At 37.1% G+C, this 20,608-nt stretch overlaps 1 protein-coding gene across 1 annotated transcript in view; it reads right to left on the bottom strand.

Annotated features, from left to right (window-relative positions):
• The window catches only part of cdk19 (cyclin-dependent kinase 19), a 93,862-nt gene that overhangs the window by 60,211 nt on the left and 13,043 nt on the right, over positions 1-20,608 (bottom strand). The window contains exon 2 of the mRNA XM_022662047.2: positions 16,788-16,863. Coding sequence (XP_022517768.1) covers positions 16,788-16,863 — 76 coding nt within the window. The remainder of the gene's footprint in view (positions 1-16,787; positions 16,864-20,608) is intronic.

The following is a 20,608-nucleotide window of genomic DNA, read 5'->3' on the forward strand; positions in this document are numbered from 1 at the left end:
TCCATAGACAAATTCTAATGATTTGTCCCTTAGCTCTGAATTACTGGGTAAGGCATAAAACACTGATGTGTTTGTTGCACAAACAACAGAGAAACAAACTGCCATGCTGTTCCTAGCGCTGTTAGCTCCTGTCTGACAAGAAGTGCCTGGCTGTGTGGCTTCAGTGCTTCCTGTGGGCGGTCGCAAGACAAGGTGGACGAGTTCATAAATACTAATTCAGGGTTGATGTAGACACTGTGCTTTTCCTGATCGACTCGTTTTTCTGAATATTTTCTTTTAATAGCTACTGCAGACAGTGGAGTTTGAAGAACAGTTCACCACTAAAGGCCGCTAAATGACGTCAACACCTAATTTGCATAATACATGTTTTTAAGGCTGTAAAGGATTAAGGTTTTGGGAGTGAAAAAAGTGTGTAAAAAACATCCTAAATATGTTAGAAATGTTACAAATGAACAACTTCTGTTGCTTTTTAAATAGGCCGTCACTTTTTTACAGTAACTTCATTTTTACGTGAATTACATAAATGAGGTTTTTTTTGCCGTGTTCTTAAATGTTATTATAAGAGCAGCAGTTAGCCAAAAGTGTTATTTTACTTTTTTTTTTTTAGGGTTTTTCTTTGTTTTAAAGTATTATTTTTTTACGTTTTCTGTATTTTTAAACCTATCATAGACAAATTGTTCAATGGTTCAATAGATATTTAGCTTTTTACAAAGAGGCAGACACTGTGGAGGAGGTGAGTGACAGGCTACCTGGTGAATGAGGTGAGTGACTGACTGAGACTGTGTGAGTTAAATTAATTTTTTTTTTTAGTTTTACACTGAAGACAGTTATATTTACACCCTGATCTGTAAATACGGGGCGGGGTCAGTCAGCGGCGGCTGTGGGCACGGTGTGGGTGGAGCGGTGTGTGAGTGATGTGGGCGGGGCTCACGGCAGCACCCGCTGCAGCACGGCTGAGGAGAGCGTGTGTTCATCTCAGAGTCGCCAAAAGTCTCCAATAACACCTCAAAAACCACAAAAAATTGTCGGTAGTTGCTTTTTTTTATCAGGGATTATGTGACACGCAGCGCCGTGCGCAGTGCCCTAGTGCCTGTAAATTTAATGGTCCAATGAAAGTAATTAAAAACCAGGACATTTCCTTAAAAACCAGGACATTCCCCTGGGACGCCCGGGACAGGACTAAAATACGGACCTGTCCCGGGAAATACAGAGGTTTGGTCACCCTAGTCAACTCTCCAGGTAGCCATTGCATGAACCGTTGCTACTGCAGCATCTTCCGTTTTTTTTATTTTTATCTATGAATGGGTTTTAGCTCCAACACGAATCACCCTGTGATAATTCACTGGAACTGGGGCACCGAACGTCTCGGCTGCCGCTACCACAAGTTCTGTTTTTTACAGTGAGTTGTTCTTCTGGCCCACTCAGAAAATGGGTCAGGTATTTGCAACTGCGACAGGATGAGATCCAAACATCCACACACAGCCAGAATAAAGAACCCAACAGTTAACACACACACATACACAGACAGTTTCGAAGAAACACTTCGAAAGCAGCCACCCTTCACCTACATCCCCAAATAAATATCAGCATGAGCACTAAGAGGAATGTGTTTAACAGTGCTAATGATTAAGTATAAATTCAATTAAAGCAAAGAAAGGCATTAAATCTAGCTATATTAACACAACAGCTTGAACATACATTCAACCCTCTTAAAAGTCAGCAGATTCATCTAGAATACAAAAGACACTTTGACAGTTTGTGTGGTTTTAATAATAATAGTTTCATGCAAGGTTGTACAATATGGACAAAAATTAGATGTTCAATATCGGACAACCCCATATTGATGTGAAACACAATAAATAAAGATATTAAGTTGAATGTGTACACTGTGGACCTCAACCTCACTCTGCCTGCAGCCTCGGTATGTCACATGATCAGCCTGAAGAGCTTCCTCTGTTGTTAAATGTTACGCTTATTCACAAGTTACTGCAGCTCTGCTGATGTGTTTATTGTGAAAACTACAACTAAAAATATGATTTATCTTACAGCCCCACTTTCATGCCTAGATTTTTTATTTGCATGGGCTTGCACTTAATAAACTAAAAATAAAACAATGCCATTAACACAGTCATCCCTCCAATACATTTATTTCTATGAAGTCTGAAACAGACGTGTCCCTCAGGTGACTCAACAGTCAAAAAGGTCTGAATTAGGTCAGGAATTAATAGTTGTGTTCATGAAGCACCTCAAACAGAGATGCAGTTCCTGGGTCAGGCTTAGTCTTTAGTGTATGGGGTCTCAGAGTCTCTTTCTGAATAGACTCATTCTGTTCTCATTAGCCTCATAATCCACACCTACAGATCTCCCCCATGCAAGAGCTCAGACACAATAAGCACATAAACAACGCACTGGCCGAAGCTTCAATAATTCAAAGGCTTTAGTTCAGCAGTGGGTGATAGAACAGGCTGATATTGTTTGTGATGAATTTGTGAAAATAAGCTTTTGTTAGTGAGAGCAGGGCAAATTTTGCCCTGTGCTCACACTGGCAGGCTTTCAACACCATTTGTAGCCTCGAATTGGCGACAAGCGTCACAACAAAGCAAAGAACGACAAATCGAGTTGACATTTTCTCAACTTTAGACAAATGATTCACAATGCGGTGAAGCAACATTCTGAACCGATCAGAGGGTAGAAGGTGGTGGTCATGCTACTTCTCTCTCCAAGAGGAACTGTCCATCTTATGAACTCTTATAAACCTTTTCCACGAACTCTCTAAAAACAGCACAATGCTTAAATGCTCATCACCAGTCATCAGTTAGTCTTCTGTTCACACTCACCTGATTTCTTTCACTTGTGTCTTTAAAATATTGTTTATTTTACTTAATCCTTGGCAAAGTATTGCCATAACTCTAGTCTGTGCACACAGAGTGTTATCTCATTAGAATAATCAGGTTATTGACCTTGTTTCATCTTCTCATTCTCATTTTTGGTTCTGGTTGCTCTGCTTTTTGACTCTTCACTTTATGATACCTGTCTAGTCCCATGTTGTTAGAGTTTATCAAGGTTTAGCATGGTTTTGACCCTTTTCTCTTTTCTCATTGGGCATAATAATGTATTGGTGCACAACAAGGAAGTGGGTGAGTGAGGGTCTGTGCCAGGCTAAAAGCTGACACTACATGATCAGCTTTTACCATTCCTTCTTTTACCATCTCAGCTTTTACCATTCCTTCCTCCTCATACCTGTCAAGTCTCCCGTTTTGGCCGGGAAACTACCGTATTTTACTCCTCTTTCCCGCCGTCCTCCCGTATTAGTATTTTCCCGTAAATTTCCCGTATTCTATTAAGATTAAAAAATATATATTATTGAGGAGACAGGGCACTGACCGCTCTGTGTCTCTTAACCAATCGTGGAGCCGGTTCAAGGAGAAAGTCCCGCCTTTCAGGAGAAACAGCCAATCAGCTTGCAAAGAAGGGTCAGTGTGGGGAAGCCCCGCCCCCTGTCGCTGTGAGTTCAGGCAGCTAGTCGGAGCAGCTGATGTTAAAACATTCAGCGATTTTTCTAAAAGAAAGGTAACGGTAGGATAACCATGTTAAACTGTGATGAGATTTTTCTGATAGCTGCTTAAAAATACTCGTCTCCGAAACAAAACACACAGATTAAACCTTTTAAAAATTAAAAAATTACAGCTTGTGACTCAGTTTAACTAGAAATGTGGAGAGGACTGAACCTTCGTTGGGCTGGTGGGACGGCTTTAAGCGGACAGAGGAAAACATCCTTTATTTTTAAATCTAAAACTTGACAGGTATGTTCCTCCTGCAAAAGTGGATTAAACACTCTGGAGCTGACTACTTAACAGTCAAATTGTATAGCACCTTCAGGTGTTATTTAGAAACAAAATTCAATTAAATAGTTCCAATATCAAAAAGGAAAACATACTTTTCACTGCTGACATTATGGAAAGACAAAACAAGCATGTATCAGTATAAAACAAAACTGTACACAACTATGTTAAGTTGTCTACCACCAATATCCACCAATATAATATTAACTTTTTACTGATATTGTAAATACTGCCCTTTAGTATTTTTTAATTGTTTGTGTTTTGTACATTGTTTATATTCTTTCATGTGTGATTTTGGCTTCAAATATTTAAAAAGGTACAAGTTTACCCCAGTACACATAGTTTCACTTTAGTAGTACATTCTAATTAACAGGGGTGTAAAAAATACCCACAATTTCCATTGGTGAATCCACAATATTTTGAACAAAATCTCAAACAAAATTATGTTAACTTTCTGATTGGAAACTAGAGGCTGTTATTTCTGCAAAAGGAGGATCTACTAAATAATGCTGTAATAATTTTTGTTGGGGTTCCCAAATGTGTGCACCTGCCTAATTTAGTTTATAGAAATATTGCACACTGTCTCTGTAAATCCTATAAAGTATAAACTTCATTCCACTTCTCAAATATCTCTGTGTTCGTCTGCTTTATGATATATGTAACTGAAATTGCTGGTCTGAACAACCAATGATTTATAAAGGAAAATCATAAAAATTATCCGGTGTGCCCAAACTTTTTCATACCATTGTAAGACAGCATTCACAGTCTTTTTATATCAATCAATACTCACTTGTGTTTAATGAATATCACTGATGTTAGCAATAATGTGCAAAATGACTGATTTATCCTGACTTGGACTCAACTACCACATACCCTGGATTTTGCCTTAATTTTGTCTTCTCAGTCTTGGTTAGGACTTGACTACTACCACATCTTATTATGTTACTGTCTGTCTTCAATTGGACTGGCCTCTAATGGTCTTAACTTATAATTATATTAACTTATACGATATAAAGCCCTATCTGGATGGGATTAGTTTCTCAGGGGATTCTGGGGTAATTTTCTCTTTTATGGGGGGTCCTCTGTGATTTTCTTCCAGTCTGGAACAACCATGTATGTGTTTTTCTCCTCTGTGACATCCTCTGAGAAAATTACAGGCAGAATGTGTAAACACAACAGCTAGTGGAAATGGAGGAGCTACTGAACGCCATGTCACGTGACCGAGAAAGCAAAAAAAAAACTCACTACTCCTCCTGTTTTTCAATTGCAGTCCGGATGCAAGAGTTTTATCACTGAGTAGAAGTGTGAAATATTTTTCACAGACGTCCCCCAGAGAAACTAATCCCGTCTGGATAGGGCTAAATACTGCTATTTGTTTGTTTCTGCGGTAGTATTACATATGAACAATTATTGCTACAGTTTCATCATTACATAAGCATGAATTGACTGATGCACTGTATTGTAACTCTCATATTAAAAAAGAAAATGGTAAAAAAAAAAAAAAAATTGTGAGTATTTTGCCAGAATGGTGGACTCTGCACTGTGGTTCTATGTGGAACCTGATTAGTACACAGTCTGAGTAGCTTATCTAGGCCACAAACTTACCATCCAATGAGCACATGATCTGCCAGGTCTTTTTACACTTTTGTGACCTGGCTACCTAAAATGACCGTTTCCTGAACAAAACATCACTCAGACATGTAACAGTATTCATCTCAAAAGTTTTACAAAACTTTACAGTAGAAGAAAAAAAAGCTTCTTCAATAGAATGTAAGAATTCATATTTGCCAATTTATCATAATCAGCAAATTATGTAATAAAAATAAAAAAATGCCACAAAGAAAATGCAAGGTAATTATGTCAGTGACAGTACATATAGATATAGATATAATATAGTATATATTATAGATATCATAATATAGATATAATAAAGTAGTTTTGAATTACTTTCAAGGTGCATCATTAACCTGGCACATCCCATGACTGAGTTCTGCAACCTAAAACCATAACTATAATCAGGATCTGGCAAAGAAAGACAAAACTGGATGGCCAGACTTGTTCGAACAAAGCAACCCGTTTATATCAGAGTCCATTGTAAATCAGAGCAAAGGGACTTTAAGGTTATGCAGGACTGAGGTCATAAAAACAAGCAGTGAGCTCACTACTGTTACTTTAGCTGCTGAGAGAGAGAGAGAAAGAGAGAGAAAGAGAGAGAGAGACAGAATGTGCTCCTTACAAAATGACCTTGGCCGGTGAGGTCTGGTTCAGTCCAGTCTTGTCCTCTATGGACCTGATATGAATGTGTGAGTGTGTTAGAGTAAGTGTGTGTGTGTGTGTGTGTGTGTGTGTGTGTGTGTGTGGGAGGATTACGTGCCAGCTCAGAAGTGCAACAATCGCACAATGCTGATGATTTTTTTTTGACCCAGAGCAGAAACAGAGGCATGTACATCCTGTTTTCCCGACCCAAAGAGCCCAGACTGTGTGCACCTGCTCACAGACCTGTTATAATCAGGACACTTTAAAACGTACCATAAAAAAGGGTCCTTGTTTGTGTATTTTCTGTCACTATTATAGTATACATTTAATAACAGTACTAGAAATACCACTATCACGTAAAAGGATGGATGGATAGATGGATGGATAGATAGTCAAGTATTGCTCCACCTGCTTATCCTGATTTTGTTGGAGTAACTACTCTACTGTCAGATGCTGTCAGCATAAACCAGCTGCTTTTACTGTTTTTAAAACTTAAAATATATGTTCAGAAATATCTCTCTTTTGATTGGCTTCACAACAAAAGGTTCGGAAACGATGCTTGTAGCTTCAATATATACAGTTGCTCAATAATAGTAATAATATTACTAACGTTATGGCAAGCTTCATTTTATAGATAAAGGTACGGTGCCAGTCAAAAGTTTGGACATATCTTCTCATTTAATGTTTTTCTTTATTACTTCATTTAATTTCTACACTATAGATTAATACTAAATACATGAAAAAAATTAAGGGACACATACAGAATTACATACTGAACAAAAACAACTATTTGTCCTCCACAATCCCCTGATCTAAACCTGATCAACTGAGATGGTGATATGAGGTGATTTAGGATGAGCTGGATCTCCACAGCGTGAAGGAAAAGCAGCAACTATTGTTCAGCACCTCCAGGAACTCCTTCAAAACGCTGAGAAAACTATTCCAGGTGACTCTCCCTCATGAAAACACTGAGATTAAAATACAGATCGGTTCTTTAAGATAAAAGTGCTGCATTCTGGTTTGTTTAACTTTTTTTTTTATCAACATGTGTTCCTGAATAGCTTTAATATCCTCAATATTTTTTTTCACGTGAAAATCCTAAAAAAAAAGGAAGAAAAAAAGAAAGCACATTGAATGAGAAGAGGTCTGTCCAACTTTTAACTGGTAGTGTATATTTGAAGAAATGCATGTTTTGATACATTTTACTGAGCTGGAGCTGTCCTAAGCCTACATGACACCTACATAAGCCTTTATGACATTTTAACAAGACCCTAAGTAGGCACCATTTCTGCTGATTAACCTGCTTTTCTCTATTAATAAAGTGATGTCTCACTGATGGTTCTGCATTTACTTCTGCATAACATGTGGTGAATTTGATCACGCCCAAAATGCATCTTTGACATGAAATTACTTTATTTATTTATTTTAAGTAAAGTAATAATAAAAGCAGACCCTAGGGAGTCCATAAACTGACTGTAAATATTGGTATCAGATCTGTTCTTTTTAAAGACTGTTCAATATCATTGCACTATATTTGCACTGCTGTCACAGGGATGACATAAACAGGAATTATCTGGTACTGTAGTTTTCTCCGATTCGCCGAGAGATAAACACAATAATAATGCTCTGAGTCAAGTAGTAACACAGTTATTATAGTAATTATTTATCTCCAGAGGAAAAACTGCTTGATCCTATTATAACTGGTTTATATTTCACTTTAGCCAAAAGTGTCTGATTATTGTGTAACACTGCTTTATAAATGGAGCTGTATAAATGGAGCAGTTGCTTAAGGTAAGGCTAATCGAGGTGTCCCTGGCAGCAAGTCCCTAACTTTCAGAAAAGCTCTATGAAGCTTTAAATAAACACGGTGTTGCTGTGTGGCAGGGTCAAAGGGTGACCATTACAAGCCTTTTATTACTACAGATTTCATGAGATGGGATAGAACGAAACATAAGCAAACACACAAACATACACGTGAACTTAATCTAAGCCATACATCTAAAAAACATTATTAACATATTGTCGCTGTCCAATGAAAAACAAGTATCTCAGTTTTTGACGATTTTTACTTTAGTACATAATTTGAGCACAAAACTGTTCCTTACACTGTGTTAAACATTATTGATAAATGGACCAATAGAAATACTTAAAATGGCCTGAAATAAATTCTTTTTACATTGACTTTTACTAGAAGTTTAGAGGGTTTTTTTCTCTTTCCTGTAAAGATGCTGTTTTGGAGATACTTGTTTTTAAATGGACAGCGAAGATATGACTTTTCCAATATATTTTCAACATTGCAGTGAGGATTTGAGAACTTAACAGCCCAGTCCTGGAGGGACAGAGCAGAGCCTGGAATTGGGCACGATGACCTTGAGCTCATGTGCAACTAGTGTCCTGATCTACTGGCAGAGTTTCTTTAGGAGATTATACAAGCTGTTCATGCCCTTGAACACCAGTGGATAAGATTCTGGTCCATCAAGGTACAGTAATATAAAGGGCAAGGAGGGTTGAAGGCACCAGAGTGGCACTGACCGTTCATAAACAGAGCCTTACACTAATGGATACAATGCAAAAGTCAATGTCACGCACACAAAGATCAAACGCAATCATCCACATCACAACTTGCCACAGATCAGTGCTGTATACGACTGACTGAAAAAGGCATAGAGTTATAAACTAAATTCAAATTTAGTCAAAGTTTCCACCATTTCAGATGAGGAAAATATGAGGAATGCTTTACTTTAGAGCCAGTCAAATAATCTAAAGCAACACCACATGGCAACCACTACACGCACACACACACACACACACACTTGCAGCAGGTTGGACAGGAGCACAAAGGACTTATTGTTCTGGTCAAGCTGAGCTGGTTCTATTTTCCAATACAGACTTCTCTCTCTCTCTCTCTATCTCTCTCTCTCTCTCTCTCTCTCTCTCTATCTATCTATCTATCTATCTATCTATCTTTCTCTCTCTCTGTCAATCCCTCTCTATATCTCACTCTACAAACTGGAATAAGATGATGATGAGTTTTAATGACAGCAAGAACTTTATATCTCTTTAACAGGGAGCTCAGATTAATTCAGCCTAAAATTGTGGTCAAAACTTAAATTCAGCACAAGAACATTTTGTCTAAAACTGGCTCATCTTCAGAAAGAAATGATATGTATAGATATGTTTAGATAACCTGTCTGTAACCAGTTTGCATATGGCGATATCGCAATATTCTTAAAAGTAATCTATTTTATATTTGTTTTGCTATTTACTGTACTAACTTTTTGTTTGCAGTTATTGTGCAGCCACTAAATGCAGTGCAATATAATGGTTTTATACAAACCAAGAGTCTTGGTAAGCTACTGTTAAATGTATAAAACTGTTACATTTATAATAAATAAAACATTTATATTTATTTTGTTCCAGTAGTATACTTTTTTTAATATATATTTAAAATAATTCAATGTTTTGTCATATTGCCAACAATATAATTATCACAACAAAAAAAAAAAAACTGAAATAGTGTGATATTATTTTTGGACTATACAATCTGGAGCCACAAACATTTAAACTTAGGAGACAAAATGTACTTGTTTGATGAGTAAACAGAAATTTTCCAAAAAAATACTGAAATAATATCAGTTTACACAGACTTCCAATGAAAGTTAAAATGCCATTATGGAGACACAGCTTTTTGCATGGCAGTGACAACATATAATTTTTCGTCAACTAATTATATAATATTACTGTTACAGTGTGGTGACCTATAAGACCTTTGTTAAGTCACATAAGGGCAGATCTTACGACCCTAAAGTCTATGCATAACACATATGGGTTACTCAGAAACTAAAGCAGAGAAAAATCTGTTTAGCAGACGATGAGAGCCTCAACAAGAAAATTAAGTATAATACCAGCCTGAATCATAAAAAAAGACTACAAAGAATTAATAGAAGCTGGTTTGGTGTTGGATTGTTCATGATGGCTTTTCTCTCGATTTTCTAAAATGATTTGAATTATCATGATATTTTACCACGACAAAGTGGACAGCTTTAGTGTTACCTCAGCTAAATATAGAGATGATATGAGAAATATTGAATTAAAGTAATAATATTGATTGGTGAACATGCAGAGAGCGTCTTCAGTCCCTTGAAAATTACACAGTGTGAAGGTTGTGTTGTAACTGATGTTAAAGGATGCTTTCTTAAGGAGCAGTTATCCCCCAAAAAATAAATGAAAAATAAAATAAATAAATAGAAATATATATATTTTTTAGATAGTATTAAACCATTTACAATCAGACAATTATGCAACGTAACCAGGCAGCACGCCCACATCAAAGAAAACAGTATAAAATGTACAAAAAGTAATGGTTAACATTCCTCTATATTTGTAAGACTGTGTTGAAAATAATTTTGAAAAATGTATAATCTAAGCTGTGGACACAAAAAGAACATTATTACATTGATTTGAACCCATAAGCAGTTTTTGGCAGTCTATCATTATTTAATTCAAGGACAATACATTTTACAGACTCTCAAAAATTCAGTGACTTCAAATGTTCCTTGACCTTGAGGGACAACTTCTGGTATCACTAATTACCTTAAATTTAAGAAGGTCGTTAAGCCTTTAAAAGTTCCTGACATCCATAGATCTCTATTATAAATATGGTTCTTTATGGAACCAAAACTGTTTCTTATATGGCACCGCTGAATGAACTCTTTGAAGCACCTTTATGTTTTAAACCTGTGCTGACATGGCCAACTGTTTTGTTTTGTGATGACTGTTTTCACATGGCTGGAGTTTGAGATTTAGAAACAGAGGATGAACCACAATGTTCTGTTCCACTGTGCTTCTATCAGGAGCATGTACATGCGTGTGTGTGTGTGGGGGGAGCACTTTAGCCAGGTCAATACAGTTAAGTGCACACATTAGCCTATAGAGAGTTTTACAGCTGAGGATGTCACATAGAGCACCACTCAGCTCTGGAGAACAGGATGAAAATGGCCCACATACTAAAAAATATATACATGCACAACATACACTACACACAGTGACTGTCTCTGCATTACGACACGCTCACTTCCACTCCCTGGACACTTTATTAGAAACACCCACCTTCTCTTTACTCTCTCTGATCCATTTATTAGAAACTCCAACCATAAACTTCCACTCATTGGCCACTTTATTAGAAACCGCTACATTGCAATTTAATTACCTGGCCACTTTATTACGAAAAAATATATTGTGCTTCCACTCACTGGCCACTTTATTAGAAACACTTTATTTTCTATTTATTTTTTTGCCCACTTTATTAAAAACTCTTATTTTGCTTCATTCACTGGTCACTTCATTAGAAACTTTTACCTTCTACTTCTACTCACTGGCCACTAAATTAGAAACACCTACCTTCTTCTTCCACTCACTGGCCATTTTATTAGAAACACCTACCTTTTACTTCAACTCACTGGCCACTTTATTAGAAACACCTACCTTCTTCTTCTACTCAATGGCCACTTTATTAGAAACTCCTACTTTCTACTTTTACTCACTGGCCACTTTATTAGAAACTCCTACTTTCTACCTTTACTCACTGGCCACTTTATTAGAAAAACATACCTTCTACTCTTACTCACTGGCCACTTTATTAGAAACACCTACTCTGCACTTCAATTCACTGGCACTTTCTTCAGAATACTTACTTTCTATTTTTTGGCAATGTTAATATTAACGGTTAATATTAACTACGATCACATGTTAATTTGGCATACACCAATAAATATCCAGCCTAGAACTGCTCTGTGCTCAAACAGCTGGCCACATGATGAAGGGCTAGAGGATCACTAATACACACTGTTCATCTACAGATGAGCTGCAGTCTCTAACTGCACACTGAGGACTGGTGAGAGAGTGGCTGCAGCAGACGCTGCTGGCAGGGAAAAGCTGTGTCTGTTTGTGGTCATCCTGCAGGCCTGCATTAAACGCATATTAACGTTTCATCATCCTTGTTTTCCTGCAGTCTGGCCGGCTGTACGGCTCTCTCATGGCTTGGGTAAGAGCCTGCACTGGACAACAAGCTATCAGCCAAGACTCTATAAATAACACAGCTCTATCAGTGCATTTGTATGTTGTACAGAGTAGCTCTTCCAACAACACTATACCTGAATTAAGTCTCTGTATCTCTTAATTCTATTACATCTTCATTCCTGATGTTCTATAGCCTTTATCAGTTATGTTATCATCAGAAGGACTATCTTCTACCTTCTACTGGACAGACCTTTAAGGCTTCCAACTAGGCCTGTCACAATAATTACACTTTCCATTTAATTGTTTTCCATTTAATTTTCCGTAATCGTTTTATCGTCTACTGTGTTTATTTATATGTTTGTATTTTAGCCAGTCATGCTAAATCTCCAATCAGTACTTCAAAAACTGTACTGACTCCATACACACAGTGTGAAAATCCTTAAAAAAGGGTATAAATGTTTTGCTGTGATTTTCTGCTATCTATTATATTATGTCAGTGGCATTTAATGGTCTTAAAATGACAATATCATTTATTGCAATCATTTCTTGGACGATATATCATCCACAAAAATTGTTATTGTGACAGGCTTACTTCCAACTGATTACATGAATCTTTTGAAGGAGCACATTACAAACATATTTAGAACAATCTTATACATTTATTAGATATATACCATTGATTTAGTAATCAACCTTACAGTATACATAATAAGCTTACTTCTTATTGGATAAAGATTATCATACTGATTTTACCAGACAGTACAAAAATTAAACTAAAAATGCATCTACATCTTACATAACTATATATAATAAAATAAATACTGTAGAAAAATATGATTTTGTCAGTAATTAGTAATCATGTGTTAACATGCGCTTGGAAAATGAGGCAATTATATGAGTCAGGTAATACGCAAATTTCTAGTTTAAAATCAGCTATGATATTACAGAAGCAAAATTAAACTCGTGTCATGGTTTTTAGAAAAAATTGGACCACTTACTGGCAAATATGAATCTTCAGTTTTATGGATTCTAAAAGTTCACTCCACTGCCCTTCTTACAGCTTTCCCTATATGTTTATAAAGAAAGAGATCAGATTTTTGTTTTTTAATCAGCATCTGTCATATTCACTTATTCATATTAACATATTCACAACGACTGAGTGCATGTGCAGGCTGAGAAAACTGAAAGAAATGAGAGAAAATGTATTAATGCACTGAGAATTCTGATTAGAGTCATTCAAATCTTGATCTCTTTATAGAATTTCTAAATTAATTTCTGGGCAAATCTAAATAATTATAGTTTACTGGTTTTATTATATGTTCACTTGATTAAACACATAACTGTAACAGTCTGATTATAAGCAGATTATTAAGAGTATTTTATTGACTCACTGTAGCTGACATTGTTATACCTGGTGCTTCCCATTTTCCCTCACTGGGCTCAGAATCACAGAAGCTGGAAAAACAAAATCTATTCTGTTATTTTCTATTCTTACTTTTGCCATTTCAGTCAAAAAATCACAACATGTTTCCTCCTCTATTCCCTGCGAGAAAATGAGACCCCACTGACCCCATGGGGTGTGAGAAAATATTTATTTATCAAATAATCAAAAAACTTTGTTAGCTATTGCTGTTTAATATTCAAACGCAGAGCATCATTTTTTTTTATTACGATTTACGTGTAAAGATTGGTGTCAGAAGTGGTTCTTTTTGTATTGTACTAGAAAGCAATTGTACTCTGTTAAATTCTTATCAATACACTGCACTAGTGTAATGCGGTATCCCTTTGTATAGTTCATTCCAGTAAAACACTGCATGGATGTACAGACTGGTGTCTTATTGGGGATACTGCTGTACTCCTGTACATGTTAACGCTCCCCACTGTATCTGGTAGAAACCTGAAATAAAGAACCTAAATTTTACTGCTATTTAAAATAAGCTGCTTCAGCGCAGATCAAATGCAAGCTCTTCTGTTGCAATATGTTTATAAAACAGTCTGATCTGCTCTATTTAAAGTCACTGATTGCAATCCTTTTTGAACAGTACTTTAACAGCGTGCTAAAGAGAAGTCATGTCAAGGGCGGTATGAGATGGGAGTGATTTAAGTGTTTTAAGTTTCACATTTGTGTGTGTACTAATAAAAAAAGACATCTTTGAACCCTGAGTCCACTAGAAACACACAGAGCATCTCACACGCAGCAGACATGCCAGGCCGTGACAGCGCAGGGAGAACAGCACAGAACTGAGTTGTTAATAATAATGCTGTGTGCTGATGGCGTGCTCACAGAGACTAGCAACAAACCAGCGATGTTTCCATGACAGATCAAATATCAATATCTAGCTCTCAGGGCAGTGTTACGTCAAACACTGTGGCTACATTTTAAAGTGTGTGGTGTGTGTGTGTGTGTGTTAATGTGCACTCATGTGTAAGTGTGTGTATTTGTCAAGACTGTGTTTGGGCTTTTCTGTTTCCCAATGTGTGTGTGTGTGTTTGACCACTCATGGTTGCTGGCATTCTGTTTTGGGCAGAAAGGAATGCAGACTCTTACATAAGAGCTCAGTTCCACGCACTGATAGCACTAAAACGTTACAACAAACACACTGCACACAACACACACCTGTCAGTGGCAGTCCTACACTTGAATATTCCACAGTAGGGACGGATGGACTGTTTTTTATTTCTTTCCTGACATCTCCAGAGGTTGCAAAAATGCTTGTTACTATTGACAATATTTATCTCTACTATGACATTAAAAAATGCATTTGTTTTTTTGTCTTTTTTGACTTTGTTAACCTGGCAGATCTATTTTATAGACCTGTCATGATGACTACATTACTTATTTATCATATACAGTGGCATGAATAAGTATTTGCCCCCTTACAAATTTTTTTTTTTTTTTCATTTTTGTCACACTTACATTTTTGAGATTATTAAACAAACTTTAATATCAAACAAATATAACTGGATAAAATTTAAAAAGCAGTTTTTAAATTATGAAAAAAAGCTCTTTGTGAAAAAGTGTTTTGTAACCGTGATTAATCACACTGTTTGGAAAGCTGTTCAATTTCACTACTAACCAAAACCAGGCCTGATTACTGCCAGACCTGTAGAATCAACAAATCACTTAAATAGAACCTGTCTGACAATATGAAGCAGATAAATAATCAAAAAAGCAACACAGTATGCCCTGTAAGGCTATTCCATGGGGTACCCTAATTGTCTTTGCACACCTCAGCCCCATTCTATAGAAATTCAAAAAAAGTATTAAAAAAACAAAGTCTCTGATCATCTATCAGTATGAAAAAGGTTAAAAAGTTATTTATGAAGCTTTGGGACTCCAGAGAACCACAGTGAGAGCTATTATTCACAAATGGAGGAAACATGGAACACTGGTGAACCTTCCCAGGAGTGACCGGCCTACTGAAATTATTCCAAAATGGCATGGACAACTCATCCAGGAGGTCACAAAAGTATCCAAAACAACATTTAAAGAACTGCAGGTCTCACCTGCCTCAGTTAAGGTGAGTGTTAATAATTCAATAATAAGAAAGAGACTGGTTAAAAATGATTCCCAGGCAAAAATCACTCAAACCGACAAGCCCACCTCAAAAAAACAGGGACTGGCCTAATCAAAGTCTGATTGAGATGCTGTGAAAGATCTTAATTGCCAGTTACCGCAAACGCTTGATTGCAGTTGTTACCATCAAAGGTGGCACAACATTAGGCAAAGAAAAAGGGCAAAGAGATCCCATTGACATAACTGAACCAGTATGTTTACCCTGTTTAAAAAGAGTTTTTTGTATTTGAATTTTCTTCAGTTGGTATATTTAATCATCGTTTTAACCCAATTCCATATCTGAATATTTTTATAGAATTTATTAACACATTCAATGTGCTTCAAATTAGTGGAATTGCATCAGTGTACTATTATTACCTCTATGGCATAAAGAGTGTCCTAAAATGAGAGTTATAACATGTGACAATATATAGTCAATATCACCCAAAAAATTGAGTTATCATGATTGGCCTGATCATATAAACTGTGAGTAGGACTCTCACACTCATTCATACAGCTTGTGGATTCTTGTTATAGTCAAATAGAAAAGCTCATGAGCAGTATAATAGCTTATACAGCAGAACCAGCTGTGGTGAGATCTGTGGCATCCCTTCTGAGGCAAAACTTAAATCAGCTACAGAGTAAGTCGTCACTTGACACTGTGTGTCAATCTGGCAACCCGCGTAAACTTCTGGGGAGAAGCAGGTGGGGCAGAAAGATCTCTCCAGTGTTTGGAAATAGGACTCCTGAAGCCGTATTACACACTGGCTCGCATTTATTACATTTATTACTGATTGTTCCTCTAACTTAGTAGCAGAACATATCACAGGAAACACCTGTTGTTATAAGAAAAACTAAAAAAAAAACTGCACACATTTAAGAGTTATCTGAAAAAAGCAGTGAAGCAGTCACTTCTTATCCTCTCTCAAAGCTTCTTTTTAAATGAAACCCTTTCTCGTAGCTGCAGCAATTTGAATACTGAAAGCTCATTTGACTCTGAAACCTCATTTGACAAAGAAAACTGGAATGCAGATCTGAACAAGGTTGTCAAATAACACACAAGCAGGAGAGAACCAGGCAACATGCATTACCCTCAGCCCCTCAGCCGTACTCACCGCAATTTCCCGGCAGGCAGACATCGATATTCCAGTGCCTTCAATCTGCTTTAGAGCGTACTCCTTCTCATCCTTCCTGCAGACACACAAATCAAACACAGAGTTACTGGACCAGAGAACCAGAGAACACACATTTGGATTTAGGTACAAATTCACAGGAACAGAAAAGAGCTCAACCAACAATGCAGCCCAAAGCCCAATTTAGCAAAACTGAAAAGATTCATTTTTTTACAGATTTATGAGTTTAGATTTATTATTTACAGTGAAAAGACATGTTTGAGCACCCTTGGTCAGAGGACATTTCTATTTCAATTAACTGAATTAAGCAGAATCCATAATGATAATATAAGCTATGGCATATGTTTCATTTTAAATCCAATATAATAAATGTAGCAAATACATAGGAATTGTATCAAAGCCAAGGACCCAGTGAATATTTGACATACAAAAAAAAAACAATCAAATAATCAAAAAGAAAAGTCTGGGAATATGAAGTGTCAAGAGGCAGGAGGTCTACAGGCTAGACACTTTTACTAATAAAATTAACTCAGGTGTTCAGGATCACTTATTACCTTTAGTATGAGGTTATAATCTCCCCACTGACTGGCTCTTTTACAGCTAAAAGATATGAGCTGTTTAGGGCCAGGAGATTAACGTCAACTGAGCTAACTTAGCCGTAGCCTCTGGTTGTTTCCCAAAGGTCTAAGAGCATTTCTATGTGTACATTTCATTCATATGACATGACTTATATAGCACTGCTAAGGTACATCTATAATAAAAAAGCACAGCTAAGACAAATTCATGATGTAAATAGCACTGCTGAGGTAAAAGTTTTGTGATGTGTTAGTTTGTCAAAGGTGTTCAACATATATTTTTAAGTATTTTTTCCTTTGAAAAGCAAGAAGCAAGACAGAAATATATGTATGCTATTTGATCTATTTAATGGTGAAAAATAAATAAAAACCTGTAAAATCATGTTTGTTTTCTGTATTCCATATTTGGCCAAATGTTCCATTTTATTCAGTTTCTGTCAAAAATGTTAATTCTGATGCATCCCTAGTGTTTTTGTTTAAATAGCCAACACGCTTCTGAACATATTTTTGCAGATATGTGTGGTGGTTCAGGTACATTCCTGGAGTAAAAAAACAGGTGCACCACTAACTGGTTTGAGACCTGACAACAGTCATCAGTCAGAGATCTTGCCGTGAGGCACAGCGCTGCTCTTTACACACACAAGGACACGCAGCAGTCCAACTTTTGCATCAACAATAAACAGAATACAAGATAAAATAACATTACTTTTCCAGTTTCCTGTAAATTACCTTCTCTCGCACCTTCACAGCATGATTGAGCAGGTCAGTTTTCTCTGCTGAAAAGGGCAGAAGTGTTGCGCCAGTGAAATAACAATCCGCCAAGTCAGAGCACATCAGTCTCTTAAAGGGAATGTAACACACTGATTGATTTATTTCACATTACACTCAAAACACACCCATGATTAATTAAGAAAATTAAGAGAAGTTCATGCGTGCTGTGCGTTTCCAATCGTGCAGGGCATATTTTTAGTGTCTTTACGAGACTAAAAAAGCACTGACACACTCTAAACCAAGCGGCGCGGTGCACGTTTGACTGCTTGCATATAGATCTATAAAATACTATAATTAATTAATTAATTAATTAATTAATTAATACAAACAAAAAAAGACAATAGCCAGTGCTGTAGGTCACTTAACATATTTATACAGTGCTGCTTGAAAGTTTGTGAACCCCCCAAACACGGTCATTGTTTTCTAAAGAAAAATTTAAATAAGCATAAGAAATGAACATGCTAAATTGTAAAGCAGACCTTCCAAATAAAGGACACAAAGAAAAAAAATGTATTATTTTCATTATTTATTCAACAAAAGTATTTAATCTCTCAAAAAAATGAAAATCTGCCAAGTGCAAAAGTATGTGAACTCTTTTAGTAAGTAGCTTGTTGCACCTCCTTTTGCAACCATTACTTCAACCAAGTGTCTTCTGTAACCACAAACGAGTGTCTCACATCTGCTTTTTGGGATTTTTCCACCCCTCCTTGCAGAACTCTGCCAGTTAATCGAGGCTGGAGGAACATCTCTCATGTACCGAACGCTTCAGATCTTGCCACAGCATTTCTATGGGATTGAGCTCCGGACTTTAACTGGGCCAATACAGAGTGTGAATCTTCTTTCTCTTAAGCCATTCCTTGGTAGTTTTGCTGGAATGCTTTGGGTCGTTGTCTTGTTGCATAATCCGTTTCCATCCCAGCTTCAACTCCCTGACTGATGGCAGAAGATTCTGGTCAAGACTTTGTTGATAGCCCTGGGAATTGATGGTTCCCTGGATAATATGGAGTTACCAGGTACGGAGGCAGAAAAGCAGGCCCAGACTTTCACATTTCCACCACCATGCTTCACTGTTGGGAGGAGGTTCAAATGCAGTGTTGACTTTTCTCCAAATATGGCCCCTGTGATTGTGGCCAAATAATTCAAGTTTGGACACATCAGTCCAGAGAATGGACTTCCAGAAATCCTCAGGTTTGTCCAAGTGCTCTCTGGCAAAGTTTAAATGGGCAACTTTGTTCTTTTTTGAGAGCAAAGGCTTTCTTCTAGCAACTCTCCCATGAATGCCATGTTTATTCATATTTCAGCTGATTGTAGATGCATGTACATTTATTCCAGATGCTGACAGAGAGGATTGCAACTCTCTGGAGGTAACACGTGGGTTGGCCTTTACCCGCATTATTATTTTTCTGGTGCTTCTTGGTGTAAGTTTGGACGGCCGTCCAATTCTGGACAGAGTTGTGGTGATGCTGAGTGCCCTCCATTTGTAAATGATTTGTCTTACAGTGGATGGATGAAGCTGGAATCTTTTGGAGATTGTTTTGTAGCTTTCCCCAGACTGATGGGCTGTCACCACCTTCTTTCTGATTTCCTCAGATGTCTCCTTTCCTCTCGGCATGGTTGATCCGTTCTTTATACCTTGACACAATAGTGGTTTGGTTGGTTTCCTCTCCCTTTTAACCAGTGTGGCTCAAAACCTTTCTCAAGGATGTCTCATTTGATTGGTCTGCTTAATTGATTACTTGAGCACTCACATGTGTTTCACCTGAGTCTTTTACCTAATTGACTTTACCAGTGCAGCTGTGGTTCATTTACTTTTGCACATGCTCTGATTTCATGTTTCATGTAGTCTGCTTGCAACTCACACAGTTCCCTCAAAATACGTAAACGGAATCGATGAATACAACCCTAACATTTAATATACAAAAACCGGTGATGATAAAATAAGGGAATCGTGGTAAAACAAAAGAAAAATCTAAACCACTCAACTAGTTCACAAACTTTCAAACAGCACTATATGTTGGCTAAAAACAATTTAGATGGTCACAGGTTTGGCTCAAGGCCTTCTCTGTGAACCCCAGACATTGTATAGATTTTTTAAGTTCCACTAGCAGGTAACCTGGTTTACTTCAATGACCTGATAAGCAACTACAGCAGGTGGTGGAGGGAAACTGGAAATACTGGTCTACCTCCAGAAGAGCTTTGGTGAAGTCTATGCTAACACACCCACGCAGTACCACTCAGTGATGGCCACTCTTTGTTGGACTAATGTGATCCCAAACATTGAAACCTGTGTGACATACAGTAATTCAGCTTTATGTACTGCTGTAGGGTAAGTACTGGGGACTGAAAGTTCATGATGCTTGGCTGGACTGGGTCATTTCATCCTCCGGGTGTGTGTGTGTATGGTGAGCCTCAGCGGAAGGCGAGGTTTTGAATGTGCTGAACTTCAATGAGTCAGGC

This window comes from Astyanax mexicanus, chromosome 1, assembly GCF_023375975.1.
Source record: "Astyanax mexicanus isolate ESR-SI-001 chromosome 1, AstMex3_surface, whole genome shotgun sequence".
NCBI classification, from domain to species: domain Eukaryota; kingdom Metazoa; phylum Chordata; class Actinopteri; order Characiformes; family Acestrorhamphidae; genus Astyanax; species Astyanax mexicanus.